The sequence below is a fragment of the Xiphophorus hellerii genome, chromosome 15 (assembly GCF_003331165.1).
Source record: "Xiphophorus hellerii strain 12219 chromosome 15, Xiphophorus_hellerii-4.1, whole genome shotgun sequence".
Lineage (NCBI taxonomy): Eukaryota > Metazoa > Chordata > Actinopteri > Cyprinodontiformes > Poeciliidae > Xiphophorus > Xiphophorus hellerii.
Window position 1 is genome coordinate 8,002,978 of NC_045686.1, and position 20,577 is coordinate 8,023,554.

Here is a 20,577-nt window from a genome sequence, read left to right on the forward strand (position 1 = left end):
GAAGCGAAAGACTGTCCAGACGTTACTTTGGATGCCGCGTTTAAAGAAAACCCAAGAAGCGAACCAGATGGCTGTCCAGCGAAAGAAACTTGTGGTTGTCGGTGACGGCGCTTGTGGGAAAACGTGTCTACTGATCGTTTTCAGCAAGGACGAGTTTCCCGAGGTCTACGTCCCGACGGTGTTTGAAACCTACGTGGCCGACATAGAGGTTGACAACCAGCAGGTCCAGCTGGCTCTGTGGGACACGGCCGGACAGGAGGACTACGACCGACTGCGCCCACTCTCCTACCCGGACACTGATGTCATCCTCATGTGCTACTCCGTGGACAACCCGGACTCGTTGGGGAACATCTCCGAAAAGTGGGTCCCTGAGGTCAAGCACTTTTGTCCGAACGTGCCAATCATTTTGGTGGCCAACAAGAAAGATCTGCGCAACGACGAGAACACGAAGAACGACCTCTCCCGGATGAAACTAGAGCCCGTGAAGGCGGAGGACGGTCGTGCGATGGCCATGCGCATCGGCGCGTATGACTACTTGGAGTGCTCCGCCAGGACCAAAGAGGGCATCTGGGAGGTGTTCGAGACTGCAACACGGGCTACCCTGCAGAAACGCTCCACACCGGGGGATTGTTTCAAATGCTGTGTGATGCTGTGAGTCAACTGTGGATTACGAGGTCTGGAGGACCTTTGCAGCATACAAGACGGTTCCTTCCGCTGGGGGTCTGTGTTTGGACATGCCTTCAGCTGAACCAAAACCAGTGACTGCAAAAGCATTGTTCAGAGCACGATTGCATGTGGGTGTTGGTGTGTAATGCACTGGTTTGAGCATCTTCGTTCTGGGTCACATGATCCTAGTCTGTTCGAAAAACAACAAACCACAAATTGTTTCATTATATTTGGAGAAGTTTATCCTCTGCTCACTGAGTGTGGCCTTAGCTGAGGCTGGCTTGCAAGCCAAGACCTTTGGCTTGCAAAACCTGATCTATTTTTGTGTTTAAAGTATTTTTTTATTTTTTTACATTAACTGTTTCACCGAAAATCTGCACTCAGTAATTTATGTTTGAACTGTGTTGCAATATATCTGCATCGAGTTTGTGAAATTGCACATCACGGTAATCATTATAATTCAAAGAAATTCATATGGTATTCTGTATAGTGTTTTTATGTTGGTTTGGGTTTGTTTTTTTCCACTTAAAATCAGTGTTTTTGATTTAGGCAGTTGCCCAGGGTGACTGTAGGACAGGGTGGGTGAGGAACACAAGCACCAGATAAAAGTCTTGAACAAGTATTTTTGTTGCTTTTATGTTAATGAAGGATTAGCATGTCTTGCTGCTGAGAATAGGTAGACTGTTTTACTTGATCGCAGAATTACATTGCATTTTGCCCCAGAATTTAGATTATTTCACATATCTTAAGCAGCTTTGGGGTCAACGGTAACACCTAAATTTTCTAAAGAGTTAATAGAAATTTATTTTACTTTTCATAAAATCGTGGTCCTTGGTGGTCAAATTGACCAGTTTGTACTACTCTTGGAAGTACATATTAGAGTGCATAGCCAGGTTTTGTGGTACTAAACAAAAATGTTTAACACTATCAAACTAAAATCTAAAATGTACTTGCTAGCCAGCTCATAACTAGTTTATCTTTTCTGCAAGTATGAGAAAAAACATAGTAACCTGCTTTCAGCCAGCTGAGCAGGAGTTTGTAGAAAAGCATGTAAGGTAGGGACAGCTTTGCATTACTCCTGGTTTCATACAGCCAGTGCACTTTGTCTGAAATCAATTCAAGAGGACTTTGAATTATAGGAAAGTACTGACAAATTTTAGTGGGTTTAGGTGTGTGTGTTTACTCTTTTTTTTTTTTTTTTTTTTTTAGTTTTTTGTTAATTTTTTAATACCCTGACATCAGTAACTGACCCATGCTTAGTTCAGCAAGTGTTGCCTTACAGCTTACTTAACCAAAGGTCTTTTAAAGCACATACAGTATATAAAGGAGCTGCTTCAGAGGGTTTCATGTCTGTTCACCCCTCCATAACGTTGTATTTATTGCTGTTTGGTCCCATTCTCCTTCAATTTAATTTAGACAAATGTTATATTTCTAAGGACTTTGTGTCACACCATGTTTCCATTAATTCTGGTTCTGATATGCATTTGCTCTGACTGACTAATGAAATATGACAGATTATGATCCCTGATCAGATCAAAATACCACAAAGTGGCTTCATGTGAGTAGAATTAATTTATTTAGGCTGAGTAACCAACTTTTGTTTAAGTAAATCACACTAGAGTGTCAAAACTTTTTAATTAGAGCTTGACAGTATATTGTATTGCAATTGTGATTGCCTTACTTGTGTGTGCGATAGTGTTTAGATCAACTATTTGGCAGGCAGTATTTTTTCAGGTGCCAAGTATTTAAGTTGCATTTTTTGATAAGCATTTTTTATTGGATAGCTTGAATTGACTTTTTATTCTTGCACTGCACAAAGATCTTAATAATGCAGACACTGAAGCTTTAGAGGTTGGAGGTGATGATGGGAAACAATGTGGAAAGTGAGAAAAATGTGTTTCTTTGTTCCTTTATTGATAATTTGACTTCAGATATACCTATTGCCATGAAGCTCTACTTTAAATTGTTAGTTGCCAAAGCAGGTACGATCAATGCCCCTGGCATGTTTGTCTAATAGTTCTTATGCAACATAGTAGGAAAAAACAATTCCATCATGTTCCTGAAAAAAAGGCCAAAATACCTGACTCTTTTCAAGGTCTGTCCTGTAAAGGGCTAGTGTCAAGTTTACAGTAATACCTTCAGATTTTGGTCATATTGATTAGTTGGTACATAATCCTGTTGCTTTACAGCACAATTAAACCAAGTTATATATACAGTAGTTAAAGCCAAGCTTTTCAGGGTGATTATTCTGTTACTTTCCTATTTAGAAACTACTATGATGATTTGGCATCTTGTAAGGGCACATTTTCTTTTAGTAGTCACAGAAATCCAATTTTTATTTGTGTGTGTGTGTGGCGGGGGGTTCAGATAAATTGTATTTTGCATTAACAAAGCACTTCAGTGTATCAGTTTGTGTTTTTCAAGACTGATTATATTTTCTCTGGTAACACCAGCCTGTACTAAGGTGTCAAAATTAAATGTGAATCGATAAACCTGCTGTAACACGTAAACTGCATCAGGAGTATTTTAAGTCACGAAACAGAAATCTAAATATCTTCCGTTGCGACTATGAATGTACTTTAAATTTACTTGGTCAGAAAGCTCATGGGATGGAATTTAATGTATCTGAGTTAACCTTCGGTTGTTGTGAAATAAGTTCAGCTCATCTGTTGTTCCACATGTTGTGTAACTGTCCTCTTGTGTGGTTGTGGGAGTGCTTGTTCAAATAAAAGCTTTTTACATCGATTACTGACACTGTTGCTGTTCTGGTGATTCAGGAAATTTCTCTTTGTGTTTTTTACGATCTATTTAAGGGGAGAAAGTTTGTGAAACGCATCCTATTTCTGCTGCTGAGAAATCATCTGCATGTTCCAGGGTTTAAGCAGTAAGTGTTTTCTGAATCTACCCAGAGACACAATAGTGTAAAAGTCACATTCCCCACTGTCTTCCGTTGCTGGGCTTTCTGCTGACCTACACAACAGGAATGCATTGTGCTGAACTGCTTGATTTTCCCACAAAGGCCCTCCTGATGTGCCTCTGATTTACAGCAACGTTACACGGATCGAATTCTGCAGGTTTTTCTAATCTTTATTTTTACTAAAATGTGGAGAAAGGACAACAATGAATGTGCGAGATGTTTCTATTTATGGGTATTTGTTGTACTAGAAAGGTATGTTGGAAATATTGTGAGGAGAAAATGGTGCCTGTTAAGAAGGAAAGAGTGGAAATCTAAATAAAGTGATTTTTCATGAACCTTTAAATTTGACTTCTTTGAATCATGTTACTTACACATACATCAACATTGCTTTCTATACTGAAACATACAAAGAACTATGTTTGATTTATTGAATTTATATCTCTTTTGATATATTTTGACTATTTCATATTTAGGATTATTAGCTTAAGTATTGTAAATATGACTCAGGAAAAAGAACCTTTCAAACTTTGAAAAAAAGTAATTTATTGTTTACGGTTACACCAGACCTGAGAAGCAAAACATAGTTTCATGATATTTTTATTCTATTACTACTAATCTGAAATACATAAAAGAATAATTTAATTTACCTTTCAAATACAGCACAAATAATTCATTCTTTTGCTTGTTTTCTATTAGCAGCCTCCAAGCAGACACTGTGCATGTCTTTCTTCCACTTTGTTTCATAAGAAGAACTATGAATGCCACAGATACTATTTTAGTCTTGACTAAATATAGATCTGAGCATAGGGGGAGCATAAAGGACAAATGGCTGGAGTGTACTGTAGACTGACTTCTGATATCCAAAATAAAAGAAAATTTTAGTTTTACAGTTGCAACAAGTTAAAATGTCTCAACAAAAGTCTTCATGCATTGCACATTTTATCATGTTGCAACTACATACTTGTGATTTCAATATAAGGTTATATCATAGGCCAATACACAGATTGGCACACAGTTATGAAGTGTAAAGAAAATTGTACATGGTTTTCTGAACCCACTGTTTTCCCTGTAATGACAGCTGTACATATTCTGGGGTTTTCTTCACCCGTTTTGCTCCACTAGAGACAAAGGTTTGCCCACATTTTGGGTGATTTTCACAGACAAAAGGTCTTTCAATTATTAACGCAGATTCTCAGTTGGATAAGTCTGTGGTTTGTAACACTTGAATATACTTTAAACTAAAGCTGTCCTTTGCAGCTCTGGCTGTATGGTTATGGTCATTATCCTGCTGGATCTCTACCTCCCTCTAAAGTCTTTAAAAGCCTATTACAGGTTTTCTTCCAGAATTTCCCACATAATTCATAATGTGACTTTTTAAGGTGAAAGATTGTGACAGGTGTTTTTTGTGTAATCTGAGTTTACAAGAAAAGCTTAGAAAACAATGTATTCTTTCTTCTTTTCATTATGCAATTAAAGGCAATGATGTGTTGGTCTATTACAGAATACTTCCCAGTTTGTGATTGTAAATTGATTAAATATGAAAAGATTCAAGGGATATGCATACCTTTGTCTGAGACTGCATATTGTCAGAAAAGATACTACCAACCCACTGCTTCTGTGTTTAGATTTCTTTCCTGAAAAGAGTTTTATTTTTGTTTCCTAGCAAAAGCACTCTGAGCTCTGATTTGGTTATTTCTGTGATCACTTCCTGTTCTGTTAACCATCAGACAGTTTGCATATGCTGATACCAAGGCTACTTCTGCTGGAGGTTTCTTCCTGTTAAAAGGCAGGAGTTTTTCTTCAGATGGTTGCTCAGTATGACAACACAGTCAGTGTCAGAGTAATCAACTGGGCTTCTGTATGCAATTTTTTTTATCCATTGGCTTTTTATGATCAACTGAATTGGACTTTATTATTAAAAAATTTGACTGTAATGTATGTGGATTTGAATCTATCTGCATGATTAGTTTAAATTGAAACAAACTGGATGGACATGACTTAACGCTACAGTCATAAACTGAATTAAAAAGATTATTCACAGTGCATGGTCTAAGAAATCCACAGAGATATATGCAGTACAAACAGTTTATTGGTGGCCACATAGGGTTTAAATAGTACAAGACACAAAGGATGCAGAGTTGGATCAGAAAAAATTTTAGTCCACCATGAAAAAAAACAAAATTATGCAGAAAAACAGCACAAAGACTCATACTAAAAACAGACATCCATATGACTGTAGAGTTTAGCTTTTTTATGACAATAAATTAACTATTCAGTTGGTTGGTTGTAATAGAAAGGTAGTTAATTCAAATACTTGCTTGTGGGTTTTGTTGCATTGGTGAGTTAGTTGAATTTGGCAACAAATGGCAAAGGAATGTCGACCTCTATCTGTCTGTCACTTACTCTCACATATGATTCAACATTCTTGCTTTTTTCTTTGAGGGTCCTAATGACACTGTTGTGGAAAGCATTGATGCGTTTAACGGATAAGTCAATCCAGGATTGGATGTCTGTTCTAAGCTGTGAAGTTGACATATCAGCCGTGATGCTGTGGATTTTATCAATCACAGTTTTGAGATATTCCTTAATGATTATGTGTATCTCATCAACCCGTTTGGCAACACTGGCCAGGCAACCAGTGTTCTTGGCTTCATGGTATGCATCCATCACAAAGCTGGAGATATTCTCAACATTTGGGGCTTTTAGAGTTTGGAAAAACTTTTCACTTTGTTCAACAATAAATTGCATGAATTTTGAGAACTTCCTAATGATGTCGTCCAGTTGGATGTCTCCAAGTTTTCTTATGCTAACAATCAGCTGTTTCTGAATTTTTCTCAAAGCAATCATTAAGTCATCAAAAAGTTCTTGACCAGTGACAATGATGTTAGAACCAGGGATGGTGAATTCTACCGCTTGGATGTGATCAAAAACTGATGCAAAGATGGTGGCAAAGTACTCAGGGAGCTTCTCAACAGCCTCTTCAGATACATCAGCAACAAAAGTGTTGAATTCCTGGTAGACCTCAAGTCCAGAGAGCCTTCGGTCATAGCCAGGGATCTGGAACTTGGTGTGTCTCAAGAATTTAATCACAGCATCAAGAACAAGCTCAATCTTCTTCTGGGAATCTTTGAGAATCAGAATGGTCTTATCTGTGACAGTTGTCATAAAGTCAGAAGAAGTAACATCAGACAGTTTTTCAACAGCCTTCTTGAACACTGCTTTACCCTGCCTTCTTAACTTTTCAAATGACCCCTTGAGACTCCTAACAAGCCTGTTGATCTTGTTGTTCATCTTCACAGCGGCATCAGAGACCATTTCCATGGATGCTGGCACCTGTTTCTTAAATCCCAGCATCATCTCATACGGTATCTCCATATTCCAGGTTGTCTGAAGATTCAGCTTCTCAGAGTCCATTACAGACATTTTGAGACCCAAGATGTTGATGTCTGTTGTTGGTTCAGTCTGTTGAGAGGACAAGCATAAACAAAAACATGAAATTAGAAAAGAAAAAATTAAACATATATCTTAGATGAACAGAAAATAAGCTTTTATTAATGAGCAAATGTATATGTGCTCTCTTACCGGGTAGCGACCGTAGAGTCTAGCTTTTACTTGTGCTGGCCGCTTGGTCTGCATCTGTACACCAATGAGTCCTGCAGAAGGTGTGGACATGGAGACAACAATGCCATCTACTGGATTTCCCTTAATTTCCTGTTTGATTTCCATAGTGAGTGAAGGCAAATTGATCTTTGCTGAGTTGCTAACAGATGTTTCTACATTTTCATAACTCAAGATGATGGTGCTCTCATGGTTTCCTTCTAGCATTGAGTGCTGTACAGAAAGGAGAGAGGCCACCTTAAATTCTCCCTCTGTGTTAACGTTGGTGTTGGCTTCAATCTTTCCAGTCAGAATTTCAAACCCAGACATTGAGGAGGCATCAAATTTGGCCTTGAGGCCATCCTGGTTGAGGATGCTGGCATCAGTTTTAAGTGTGATCATTTCTGTTACCATTGAGAACTCATAAGTCAGATCACCCATCACTGGGATCTTGATGCTCTGAATCTTAGGCAGAGTGATTTTTGGAACAGTCAGCTTGCTTAGTGCAGATGGGATGTGCAGTGAGGGCATTGTGACAAGTGTGACATCAGGCAGGGGAATTGTGAAGGAGGACATCTCAACATTCATCACTGGAACTTTGTAGGCAGGGATTAAAACGGTTTTTGGCAACTCAATGCTGTATTTTTCATACTCTGACATTGCTTTGTCATAAGATGAAGCAAGAATGGTGGCAGCCTTATCCTTCCCTATGAGCATTTTCTTGTGCAGGGTCCTCATGTTGGAATTAATGGCCCGGATGACTGGATCCAGATTAATGTTAATTGTGATCATCTCAGGGTTCTTAACATATTTGAGTTTGGTGTTGATGTCCAGTGTCTGCTGAGTTGTGGTTAGGATGTTGCTGAGGCCAGTGTCTTCCCACAAAGAAAAGCTCTCCACTCTTTGTGTCCTCATGTCAAGGAATGGCAGAGTTATTTCAGGAATAGTGATGGGTTTCTTCAGCATGTCAAGATCTGCCTCGGCATTGATTTCTGATTGGATAGTAATTTCACTGTCACCATTGTCCATGGAGAACAAATGTGAGTATTTGTACTGATTAAACCTGCCCAGACTGGTCCAGCTTGCTCTGTGAATTTCCGAGCTCAAAGTAAAAGCAATATCATTCTGGAGGTCAACTTTTCCAGAGAGCTTGAATGGAAGGGCAATCTTGGCCTTTCCTTTGTTCTGAGTATCAAATGTAAACTCTGTGGCTGAGAGCAGAGTGAGTATAGAGTTTGAAAGGGTTCCTTCAATGTTGCCAACTAGTTCTGTATTGTGAGATGCAGTGAAATCAATTTTCATGTCTTCAGTCTTAGCATGAAGCTTAAGCTCTGCCAGACTGCCCTTAATGAAAGGTGTATCAGTCTCCAACTTGGCATCAATCAAGACATGGCGGAAAATACTGATATCAGCATCAAAACTTTCCTTAACATTTAAAAGACTGCTACTGGTGTTACCAGTGAGAGTCACTTTGATGTTCTGGAGATCCATTTCTATCTTGAGGTCACTCTTGTGGTTTGCTTCATCTGAGAAATCCCAAATTCTGTAGTTTTCATTGGCCAAGTTATTAAAGGTAAGATGAATGCTGCCATCTTCAAGTCCAAAGACAGTCTTTTGATCAATCATCATTTCACTGAGGATGTTGAGGGGTGGAAACTTGAAATCGTGTTTGTAGGCAGTGTCCATTTTGGCAGAAAATCCATTTTCCAGAGCAAAAAATCCACTGTTGACAAGTTGTGCCACATAGAGCTCTGTTGTTGCTTTTGCGGTGGTTTCACCAGAGGCTTGAGCTGATAAGCCATAAAAATTCATTGTGCCCTTGTGGTCAAGAGTGAAAGATGACTGCTGAACATTAATGGATTCCGAGATGGTCAGACGGCTCATTTTGGGAGCAGCAAAATGTGCAGAAGCAACTGCAGTAAAGTCTAGCACTTTAAGAGTAGAAGCAGCCCATGAGTTCAGGCTTACTTTAAACTCTGGTGTGGCTGGTGCAGTTGTGGTGTTCTCCAGCTCAGCTGTGGTCTTGAGTTTGTAATGAGGGGAAGTAACTTTGAACTCACCATACAGTTTCCCAAAGCAAGGAATCTTGCTCATCTCTGCCACTTTGTCTTTCAGTTCCACCACAAGAGAATCATAATCAAAGGACTTAATTTTCTCGATCGTTCTTGTAAAAAAGTCACTCAAATCATCAATAAACAGTTTGAAGTCAAAGGAATAAAGCTCATTCAAAAGTTCTTTTGCAGGCACCATAAATTTGTCAAACAGAGGCTGGATGTCAATTGATCTGAGAACATCAAATGTTTGTTGAAGCTTCTCTCTGATCTGAAATTGCTTCATAATTTTTACAACCTCATCCATGATAGCCCCAATTATTTTTTCAATCTCATAGTTGGAGAGGAACTCTTCTATTTTGTTATAAATTGCATTAACCCTTGTTGGAATGTCATATTTCTTCAGTTCAGCGCCAGCAGTATCCTTGATAGATGTCAGCAGATTAATAACTTTGTCAGTAGGGAGCTGGTCTGTTAGTCTGATGATTAAATTTCCCACAAATGTTATAAACTCTTTCAGATCTTGGACAAAGAGGTTAAAGTCAAAACTGTCAACTGCTTCCTTTAGTTCTTCAATTTTGGCCTGAAACTTAGCACTGATCTCATACTTGGTGTTGACCTCTGTGAGCATTTCAATACTGAGGTCCATTAGCTTAATCATTGTGCTTTTCATGTTTTCAATAACTGTGGGAAGGTGCTCAATAAATGGGATCTGAATGAAGTGGCTGTCACTGTTCTTGTCATACTTCACAAATCCAGAGATGGTGTAATCTTGGCTGGACTCGCTGAAGAGGGGAGTTGAGACTTCTCCCTTCATATCAACAGCAATTCTCTTTGGATTGTTAGAGGCACTCAACATCTGTCTGAAGGTGTGTTCGTTTACAGTGGACGTCAACTCCAATGTGACCACTTGTTGTTCCAGGTTTAGTAAGCTGTTGAGTTTGTTGTTCACGTTGGTCTTCACGGTAGGTCTGTCTGTCACTTCATGGCTGGTTGAGGCTCTGTACTCAAGTGATTGTGCAAACTCTGTTGGTTCTGCTTTCAGGAGGAATTTGCTGTACAGTTCACCACTATGTTTTCCAAAGAGGTACACCTCACCATTTGAGTTGAAAATGGCATCAATAATGAGTGTGAAGGGTGCTGCAGTGGTTTTAACTGTGCTGTCCACACGAAGAGATGGTGAGTTGATGTTGGCCACATTACTGAACTTGATAGTCAGACCATTAACTTCCATGTCAGTGGTATGTGTCATGTGTGATCCCAGGAGTTTTCCATTGGTATTGCACTTTGCAGACAGGACTAAGTCAACAAACTTGATTTCATAGATGTGCTTGAGTTCTTCTTCTGAGAAGCTTCCCTTCAGTGTCCCAGCCAGCTCCACGTTGTAGGGTTCTGCCTTAAATTTGGCATCATTCTCAAAGTTGACTCCTATCACTTTTAGTTCATTTTTCACCATAGCTGAGGCTGTAAAGCGTTCCATGTTAACTGTGATGTCATGCATGTAGGAGTTGCTCTTGTCAAGGAAGTTGTCTGTTTTGGTTTGTAGGGTGAAAGATCTTAATGTAAGAGACAAGGAATGGGTGTTTTCGGTCCTAATCTCCCCAAAAGATCCAACCATGTTGTTAGAGAAGACCAGCCCATCTTCGTTCAGCCTGAGGTTCACTCTGTTCCGCCCACTGATGTCAAACAGGCTGCCTTCATACATGCTGTTGAAATATACTTCTGTGCTTGAAAGCTTTCCCTCAACATTGAGCTCAGCCATGTTGTCTTGAATGGTACCCTTTGTTTTAAGAGACAGTGTGGCACCTGGTGCGCCAATTCCACCATGGAAAATATTCTCAAATGTGAATGGACTGTGCTGGGCGGTTGTTGTGCAGCTGGTGGTCAAGCCATTTGTGTTCAATGACAAGGTTGCTTTGTGAGAAGCGAGGCTAGAGAAGATCTTCATGGAGGCATCAGCATTGATCTCCAAACCAGATGGGTTCATTGTTCCAGTAAGCAAGGAGTACACACGGTTCTGCGTGTCTTCAGCTTGGTTCTCAATTCTAAGGGAAGCTTGTCCGTCAGACATGGAGAAGGCAATCTGATTACGAATCATCCTCTCATGAGCCCTGGTCACAGACTCAGACTGGATGGTAAGTTTGACATCCTTGTAGTTAACATTGATTTTTGTAGTGTGCTCAACCGGGTCAAAATCCATGCTGGTGGTTGATTCAAATAGAAATTCGTAATTTTCATAAGTTGATTTAATCTTGTGAGAGAGCTTCATTGGGCCAGAATTTACTATCAGGGCACTGTCCATTTTTGCTTTATTCTTGGCTGGTTCAATAGAGAAGGTGTAGAGATAACTTGTGGTGGCGATGTTTGACCCAATGGAGATACTGCCATCTGTGTTAACATCTCCAAGGAAAGTGTCTGAGTCAAGAGTGAACTGGGTGGTAATAGTCAAAGATGTGTCAAGACCCACTGGAGCAGCATTAGCAGAGATGCTATAGTGACCTGTTGTCAGTACATTGTCTGTGACAGAAATGCTTTCCAGCACACTGAAACGTGTGTTTATGAGCATGTGTGACAGGGATCCATCGAGTGTGACTTCAATAGTTTCCCTTTCTGTGTCTGTGATTTTGGTGTTACCTAAAATGAAGCAAATTGGTACAGTAGTAGTTAGTTAAGAGTCACCTTTAATGCTGGTTCTGTAAAATTAGCCAATGTTTTATTTATTTAAGAAGAAAACATTTTAATTACCGTCAGTTGAGAAGGAGAGCAGTTTGATTGGACTTTCAGCCATGACACTGAACCTAGCCACGTATTCAGGAGACTTAGACGTGTTATTGCCAGCTGTAATCAGACCCTCCCAGTCATAATAGTTGCTGTTGACCTTGGCAGAGGCTTCAAACAGTCCCATCAGAGGTAGAGTGAGATCATGTTCAGACGGGATGGTGAAACTTGGAATTTGGATTTCCCGTGGGTCAACGTCCAGTTGCAGCTGGGGCACAAAAAAGCCTGGGATTCTGACAACAAGTGGAAGGCCTAATTCCTCAGAAGATTTTCCACCGAGAGGCAGAGGGATGGTCATCATGAAACGGTTCTGGTTGAACTGGTATCTGAGTTTGCTTTCACTGGTGAAACATTATAAACAGGATGCATGTTAAACCACAATTATACATAGGCAGGCTACTTTTATTTATTCAAGACAATGCAGATGCAGGTATCGTCTGCTGCACTTAAATGTTTCTGATCATCAAGTAAATTGTAATATCAGACAAAGATGACTTCAGTAAATACAAAAAGCTAATTTCAGAGTGCCACAATATTCTCATTTGTTCTTAAATTTCTTGAACTGGACAATGAGCCTTCTTCCTGTTGTCAGACATGTTTTATAGAAAGGTTTTAATGATTCTACAGCTCTGGCAGAAATCAGACCTGAACCAAAAAAAACCTCCTCTTATCTCTTAATAAATAAAATTAGTTGAAAATTACATTTATCATTCATATCAGATTATCTCTGGTTTGATAATCTAAGACTGATAGGTGTGACAAAAGAGCAAAACCAGAAAAAGGCTAAAGGAACAAAATACATTTTTTATAATACTATATTTGTGAACATGCTCATGTAAAGTTACTTACAAATTCATGAATAAGACTTCAGGCACTGATGGCATTTCCAGATTGCCAATGTTGTTCATCAGAGTCTTCAGGTAAATACAATCCCCAGACATTTTGTCAATCCAGATGTTGGTGGCCTATTCAAATCACATACAAAGCAAAAATTAAAGCCAATATGTAGAAGTTACATAAACTCAATGCAAGCAAACTATAGTAGGATTTTATTCTTTTCACCTCAATTCCTTTGTTGACGATATGACGGAGTTTCATGTCGGTCTTCACAACCTTCTTTTCCAAGAGGTCCTCAGCAAGCAAACTGAGCCATGATTGGAGGGCTTCAGCATACTGCACTGGGATCTTTGTGTCAGCATTCACATTGGATGTCAGATAGGCCTCAGTTTCCTTCTCACCTAAAATACAACGATAGTTTTGTATTTAAATTTGGGATTGAAATCTGAAATTACCTTTCTCTAAATATGACCAGTGCTTTTTTTATTACCATATTTGAAGGTGACCGCCTGCATGGAGGAAATCTCTGGGAGCTTAACATCACTCTTGATCTGCAAGGTGAGCCCATCTGCTTTGGTTACAGTAGCACCAAGGGTGGCATCCATCTTCAGCGCTGGCACAAGAAGTTGAACCTGGAGCAACCCATCATCCATGGCCTGAAGTCTGAAAAGAGTAATAAAAATAAAAATTTGTCACATGTGCACATCAAAATGAAAACCAATGTTGTGTATGTTTGGAGGTTGGGTTTGCTCACTTGGCACGACCAATCAGGGATAGCTGTGGCACATTCTTGTTGGAGAACTCGATGGTGAGGGATTTGCCTTCTGCACTGCTATCTGCCAAGCCAATCTTAATCCCAGCCTCAACATCAATGTCAGGTATCTGGATTTGAGTAGTGAAGACATTCCTGTTCCGGTTGTACTTCATAGTAGCTGTAGCCTCTGTGGGCTTAGCACCTGAAGTTATAAAAAATATATTCTCTTTATTTTTGATTGGTGCAAATATGCGGAATCTCATGTAAAGTCTTCAACAAAATAATCATACCCTCAGCTCTCAGGGTCATCTTCAAGGAATCCACGCTCTGGCTGCCATCCGTTCCTTCACGGAGAAGTTCATAGGCAATGCTGGCTGTGTATTCAGAGACATCTTCAGTAGGCTCGATATCAAGGGCAAAACTAAAATAGAAGCAATCATAAAAACTAATTTTAGGTATTGTGGTATGTGAATGCAAATGAAAAACAAGGGTTGTCCAAACTGTGTCTTACGCTGTCTCTCCATTCAGGGGGAAGTAGGGAGCAGTGTTCTTGTCACGGGCGTTGGAGTAAAGCATGTTGGTGCAGTATTTGATTCCAGAGAAGAGAGTTCTGCACTTTGATCCGCCCTGTCTGTATGGAATCCTTGTGGTCTTTTTAGCATCAACAATCACAACTTTATTGCTGCAAAATAAGAGAGTCAACAGGAAAGGTTTAATCACCTAAAACAATGAGCTGGAATGTATCACTTGGTGACACAGTACACGTAATTCTAACTTGTATAGTTTAAAATGCTTAAAACATCAATTTTATTAACTATGACGGTCACCTGATTCTGAAGAGCTTTGTGGTGTCCTTAGGAGCTGGTATGGAGAGCTTCAGCTCTCTCTGCTCCATGGTGATCTTGGCTTTGAGGGAACTCTCGTGGAACATGTTGGTGTGCAGCTCAACACCAGAGGCAACATATTCAGGGAAGTGAATTCCCATCTGGGTCATGAACTCAACTCCAACAGAGGGACTGAAGACCAGCTCCTTCTGTGAATGAAAACAGACATCATAAAATTTCCTAGCCTGGGCTTGTTTGTAACCATAACCATAGTGAACTTTCAGAGTATGTTTAAGATGTTTTTGAGAGAGTTCCTCATTCTGTATTTCATCTTTTGATATTTTGTATTTTTTCAATGTTGGAAATGAAATGTTGTCATCTACATCAAGACATTTCATGCCAACAATGTTCCAGTTTGAAATAATAAACCAATGATTTAAAGTTACTTTCATAGAGTCTAGTCCTGACCTACTCTAATAAATGATCATTTTTAAGAGATTTGAACACATTTATATCGACAACTCATTAAAATATTTAACAACAACAAATACGCTATAGTTGAAGTACGCAGGTACTAAATGAAAATAAGAAGAGATGAAATGGCAATGAAAAAAGTATATTTTGGAGGACAGGGATTAAAAGCATTACCATGTTTGGGGCAATGTGAAGACCTCCTTTGGCACCAGGAGCAAATGTGCCTGACAGAGCGAACGTCATGGGCAAACCAGATGCTGTTGGCAAGGTGAATTTGTTGTCCATGAAGATGTAGTGTGCAAACATCTCTGTGTCAAAGTTCGAGAACCTATTAAGGTTAAACTGAAAGGAAGAACAAACAGTTTTAGAGCTCTAGGATTGTTGTATTTAGGAACAAAGTTATGTTAGAAAATATTGAAAACTGTTGTACAAAACAATACCTTGGAATGGTGCATGAAAGTTCTTGCATTGATGATTACATTTTCAATAATGAACTTCAAATCATTGCCCTTGATGTAACCCAGTTCAGTTCCCATGATGTTCAGGTAGGCCATAGCCTCTGGAGACTCTTGATTCTGCAGATTGCTCAGCAGCTTGTTGAAGTTGCGAACAATTTCTCCCACAAGGTTTTCAGGAACCTTAGGAAGAAAAGCAACTCTGTTATACACCGTAGTTCAGGCAAACTGAGCTAGCAGCAAATGCTGAATACAAATAAGTACATACGTTTTGTTTTCCTGATTTGAAGGGGGCAACCCATTTTTCCAGAACTTCTTGAATCTCTGGTGGCATCTTGCCCTCAGCCCAGTACAGAGCTTTAGAAATGGTGTCAGGGAAGAAACCGTTCTCGCCAAACAGAGCCTCGATGGTCGGCTCAAAGCCTTTTCCCTCCATGCCAAACTATGTGGAAGGCAAATTTAGCTTATATGTCAGGGTGAATGGGTATTGATTGTTCAAAAATGTCCAGCACAGGTAAGGGAGCTATACTTACCTCCCAAATATCCAAGCTGTACCCAAAAGCTTTCAGCGTTGTTTCCAACAGGACTTCTCTTGGCAACTGGTTGTTGGGATCAAAAATTACATTGCCCTGAATACTGGCCTCCGTGTTCTTATGTGCAATGCCCAGTTGGTAGTTGCGAGACTTTGTGGTGTAGTCATGGTGCGTGGAAATGTCAGTGTTCCCCAAAGCTTGGAGGATTCTGTCACCAAGTCTAAGAAAAAGGTATTTACATTATAGTTAGTTTATTTAGCAAAGCACTTCATGGTGCCTCAGTAAAATAAAGCACAGAATAAGAAAATCTCACTTTTTTGTCTCTGATTCAGTTGAGTTAATGATATTGTGGATGTGGGAGGACACAAAAGCCTTGATCTGCGTGTTCTGCTCCTGGGTTAGCAGCTTCTTCACCATGTCAAAGTCGCTGTCCTGAGGATCTCTCATCAGGATGAGGTAAGCGGCCAGGCGCTTCTGCACGGCGCCCTTGGGGTACTGGCTGACCCTTTGGATGTTGGAGCGGACCTGGACAAAACAACAGCAGGTGGTTAATTTTCAAAGTAGCTGTATTTTTTAGTCACTACAAAATTGGAAATGCTGAGAAATGTTGGTGTTACCTCATCTGTCACAGACATGCGCCTGAAGGCCTGGATGGCTGAGAGCTGCACAGACAAAGTGGTAGCAGGCTGTCTCATGCACTTCAGCAGGATGTTCTTAATTTCAGGGTTAGCTGCTTCCATTGCATCTCCCATGTTACCAACAACCTGGATGGAATAGCATAAGTAAATGTTAGTTTTTATATTTAACATTTTATTTTGACAGGTATGTCTACAGATGGTTACCTACCCTGAGGGTTAGGAAGGTCAGCTCTTTCTCGCCTGCGCAGTCTGCGCCCAGGAGGTCCGCCATGTACTCATAAACAGCTGTAATCTCTGGGGTGACTCCCTCAGCTTTGTACAGTCTATAGAAACATGAAGAAGTAACTGTTTAGATACTAATTCAAAGCATAAATTACAACTGAGTGTTCAACTTCTCCCACATACCTTTTGACTGCATTGCTCAGAGCATACATGATGGGTTTGCTCTGTTTGTACTGAGCCATTGCCAGCATGTCTAGCACCATCAGGCGGGAGGGATTTGAAAGCATTCCCAGGGCATAGACGAAAGCATCGACGTCATATGCAGCATGGTCAAAGTTTCTGAGTATTTTCAGCATGCCGCTGGTGCATTCTGGGGTGCCACACTGAACCAGAGCTTGCCAGGTAAGAATACTGGAGACTGACATCATCTCATCCACATTGGAGGCCAGGACATCGGCATTCAGGCCACGAAGTTCAGACACCAGCTTGTGGAAGAGACTGGCACGCTCCTCACCCTCATTGGTCTCAGACAGAGTGTTCAGCTTCTGCATTGTGGCAATAACGGCGTCCTTGGTCTGCACCGGGGACTTGTCATCAGTAACATCCATGGACAGGAGTTTGAAAGCTTCATCTGCGTAGGTTTAGAACCGAATTGATTAAAATACTACAGAAACGTGAATATGGTTGGTAATTGTTTAAATTAATGCTCTGGACAATGAAGCACTTACTGTGGTCAAAGATTCTGTCGTTGATCTTGGAGGTTTCTCTCAACGTCACAGTCTGGCTCACTACTGCTGAAATTCCATATTCTTTCCTTTTTCCAGGAATGGTAAAAATGAAAAAAAAAAGTATTTAATCAAATGTGGAAAGTATTTTTGAACAATTTTCAAAGCTATGTATTTTCAAATCTGTCATCTACTACAGTAAAAGGAGCATGGCAAAAGAAAACCTACTTGTAAGAGAAGGGCAGGAAGATATGCTTTTCTGTGCAGGATCCACTGGTCACGTGCTTCTTCTGGCTGTCAAATTTGTAGTTACAGGTCTGAGTGCTGCTGATCAGTTTGGACAGAGGGTAGTTCTGAAAGCAAAATACATTAAATAGATCAAAACTAGTTCTTTAGGCACTGTTTATGTAGGTGATATAGACATTAGCTAGTAGCAGCAGGAGCTCTCACCATGCCAGAGATGAGGGCCAGAGGGCTGGTGTTCTGTCTGCGGGCTACAAAGCCATCACATTTGGACAGATCCCTGCTGAGGGTCACTTCGGTTGTGGCGTCCGAGCCGAGGTTGATGGTGAAGTCGGAGGAGCACACTCCATGTACGGTGGGCTGAAAAACGACAAGAGGCTTTGTGAGGATTCAAAAACAAAGTTGCCAGAGTTTGATTGCAACTGTTCCCTCTGTCCCTAAATCAGATAATCAATGAACCTGAACGATTATGGAAGCAGGTGTTGCCGAAAAGGCGATAACTTATCTCGGACTTTGACCTGCATTTGGAGATTGTCGCTGTAAGGACACGATATTACAGGGCATGATTTATCACCCCCAGTTGGGGCGTCTTATCAACCCATTGTGCAACTTGTTTATCTTTGCATGACTCCACATCACAAGCTTCATCAACTCCACTTGGCATGAAATAATTGGAAGCTATAAAGAGTGAAATATTAAATAGGGGAAAAAAAGAAGAAGTCTGTGTACCATTTCTTTGGTCTCCTCTTTGTTAATTTCAGGCACCATGAGAGTGGAGATGATTCCCCTCTTGATGTTCAGGATGTTGACAGGCTCACTCTCTTCAGGGAACAGCTTGACATCAGTGTGCCCTTCCACTGCAATCTTCAAGATGTTCCTGGCAACAAGTACAGGTTTAAAGTTCCAACCTGGCATTTGGGTCATCAGCTTTTTTTTTTTTATCTCTTGGTGACTGTGCCAAGATGTTGAACCCAAGAACACAGACAATAAAAGAAATCTTTCCTGGACAGATAACAACTTTACTTACTTTGCCATTGCAGCTTTGAAATCCTCTGAACCAGCAGCGGGACGATACACTGGGTTCCCCTCATGGTCCACATCAGTGATTTCGCTGAGAGAACAATCTGTTGTTCTGACGATGAAACGACACGTCTGGGGCACATCAATCTCAACCTGTGCAGCAAATGAAACATTTTCTTGTTACTTCTGTTACACGTTAAAAGTAACATGAGCTTTTAGACTTCCCAATTATAACTACAGGTTTAAGACTTACTATGCAGGAGACTTTGGGTCCACTCTTGTCGTCTGATGCTCCATTTACACTGTTAAGGGTCTCAGCTTCATAGTTGTACACAAACCGTCCGAAGTTCTTGTATCTTTTGGCCACTGAAAGCAGTTCAAATGACCCAGTTAGAAGATTTTAGTGTTGTTTCATAAACAAAATCATTCATATACATATTTTGTTCTACTCTAAAACTAGGATTTTTATGAAATTAAAACAAACTTACAACATTACAAGTTTTGGAAAAGTATATAAGAAATTATGTATTTTTATACTCCCTTCTTATCTGTTTCTTAGTGCACTGTAGCATGTGCTGATATACACACTATAGTCTTGTGAAGTATAAATTTTTTGCTCTTAATTTTCTACGTAGAGGTGAACTTCATAAATTACAGTGAAAAGAATTAAACCTAAAAATTTTATTAAATTAGGATTTTTGCAAAAGTTTCAGATAGTAAAACGTTGCAACATTTTTGTAGTCAAGCTTATGTGCAGTAATAAAACAATTTTATATTTCTATTTGCATGCATTCAGCAAAAACTAGCCAGTTATCTAAATTATAATGCATATTATTTAGTACATTATAATCAGTTTGACTTCTTAAAATAATCTAGGGAAAGCAAAATGTGGATTTATTTTTACCCCTAATAATTTTCTCGATGATTAAATAATCTGATGTTTAAATTTAATAATAACAAAACATTTCTTTTCAATACAATACAATATAATATAATATAATATAATATAATATAATATAATATAATATAATATAATATAATATAATATAATATAATATAATATAATATAATATACACACGGATGCATCCATCAAAACTTTCACCTTTTTGTCTGTTTGATAAGTTGGTTACGTCTCATCACAAAACTGATTAAATAAAAGAAAAGTAAGACAACTCACAAAAGCAAACTGGAGATTGTTCTTCCAAATCTCCTACATCTTGCTCTGAAAATCAAGACAGAAGTTCAGCTTGGCAAGCAAGGTCAATAATCAAATTTTTAACACTAAAATTATTTACTTAGTTATGTGTTTGTTGGAAAAATAGATGCCTGTTTAATTGTTAAGTTGACCCTAACAATTTAGCAACAAACCCTGTGGCCATAAAATTTTTAAAAACACAACAATAAAATTTAGCCAATATTTTTGATTTCAGTTTTATCTACCGATGAATGATACATTTCAATTATTATTAAACGCAACATGAAAGCGGTGTACTTACGGGCAAGGGTAGAGGTGCCCAGAAGCAGCAAAAGGCAGAGCTTGTTACCCCACATGATGGGCTTTAGCTCCGACAGGATGTGGAGAGTCTCCCTCTTTCTCTGAAGACTAATCATTATGTGTGTGTCTGTGGGCTTTTATAGATCCTAGTCTTACAGTATATGACTGGTTGCAACTTGCCCTGGTTCCAAAGTCTGAGCCGTCCTTGTGGCAGGCCAAAGGTAAAACAGACTTGTCTGTCAGCATTGGCTGGGGGTTTTCAGTATTATTGTGTGAAATCCCTCCTTTTTTATTATGTTTGGTTCAGGATTATTTAGGGCTTATTAATTGAGAATGCTCGAGATATT

The 20,577-nt window shown here is 39.6% G+C and overlaps 2 protein-coding genes across 2 annotated transcripts; one reads left to right on the forward strand and one right to left on the reverse strand.

Moving 5' to 3' along the window:
* On the forward strand, window positions 1-3,923 carry LOC116734067 (rho-related GTP-binding protein RhoB-like). The gene has a single exon (XM_032585201.1). It carries the CDS (start codon window positions 32-34, stop codon window positions 653-655), a length of 624 nt encoding a protein of 207 aa, XP_032441092.1. The 5' UTR covers window positions 1-31; the 3' UTR covers window positions 656-3,923.
* A 1,729-nt stretch (window positions 3,924-5,652) lies between these two features.
* On the reverse strand, window positions 5,653-20,346 carry LOC116734062 (apolipoprotein B-100-like). Its single transcript, XM_032585190.1, has 26 exons — window positions 20,232-20,346; window positions 19,913-19,957; window positions 18,988-19,100; window positions 18,742-18,887; window positions 18,444-18,591; window positions 17,922-18,074; window positions 17,700-17,824; window positions 17,475-17,560; window positions 16,930-17,377; window positions 16,733-16,847; window positions 16,504-16,650; window positions 16,200-16,411; window positions 15,887-16,106; window positions 15,622-15,795; window positions 15,339-15,536; window positions 15,073-15,240; window positions 14,428-14,633; window positions 14,112-14,282; window positions 13,891-14,021; window positions 13,601-13,802; window positions 13,337-13,509; window positions 13,072-13,247; window positions 12,859-12,974; window positions 11,977-12,350; window positions 7,166-11,865; window positions 5,653-7,045 (listed from the first exon to the last, which is right to left on the reverse strand). The coding sequence occupies exons 1-26, from the start codon at window positions 20,344-20,346 to the stop codon at window positions 5,927-5,929; spliced, it is 9,981 nt and encodes a 3,326-aa protein (XP_032441081.1). The 3' UTR covers window positions 5,653-5,926.
* Between the last annotated feature and the right edge of the window lie 231 nt (window positions 20,347-20,577).

Coding starts and splice junctions, on each gene's coding strand:
- LOC116734067 (XM_032585201.1), top strand. CDS start 32: ATGCCGCGTTTAAAGAAAACCCAAGAAGCGAACCAGATGGCTGTCCAG.
- LOC116734062 (XM_032585190.1), bottom strand. CDS start 20,346: ATGATTAGTCTTCAGAGAAAGAGGGAGACTCTCCACATCCTGTCGGAG. Junction 19,958..20,231: donor GGGCACCTCTACCCTTGCCC/GTAAGTACACCG, acceptor CTTGATTTTCAG/AGCAAGATGTAGGAGATTTG. Junction 16,107..16,199: donor ACTGAATCAGAGACAAAAAA/GTGAGATTTTCT, acceptor CCTTTTTCTTAG/ACTTGGTGACAGAATCCTCC.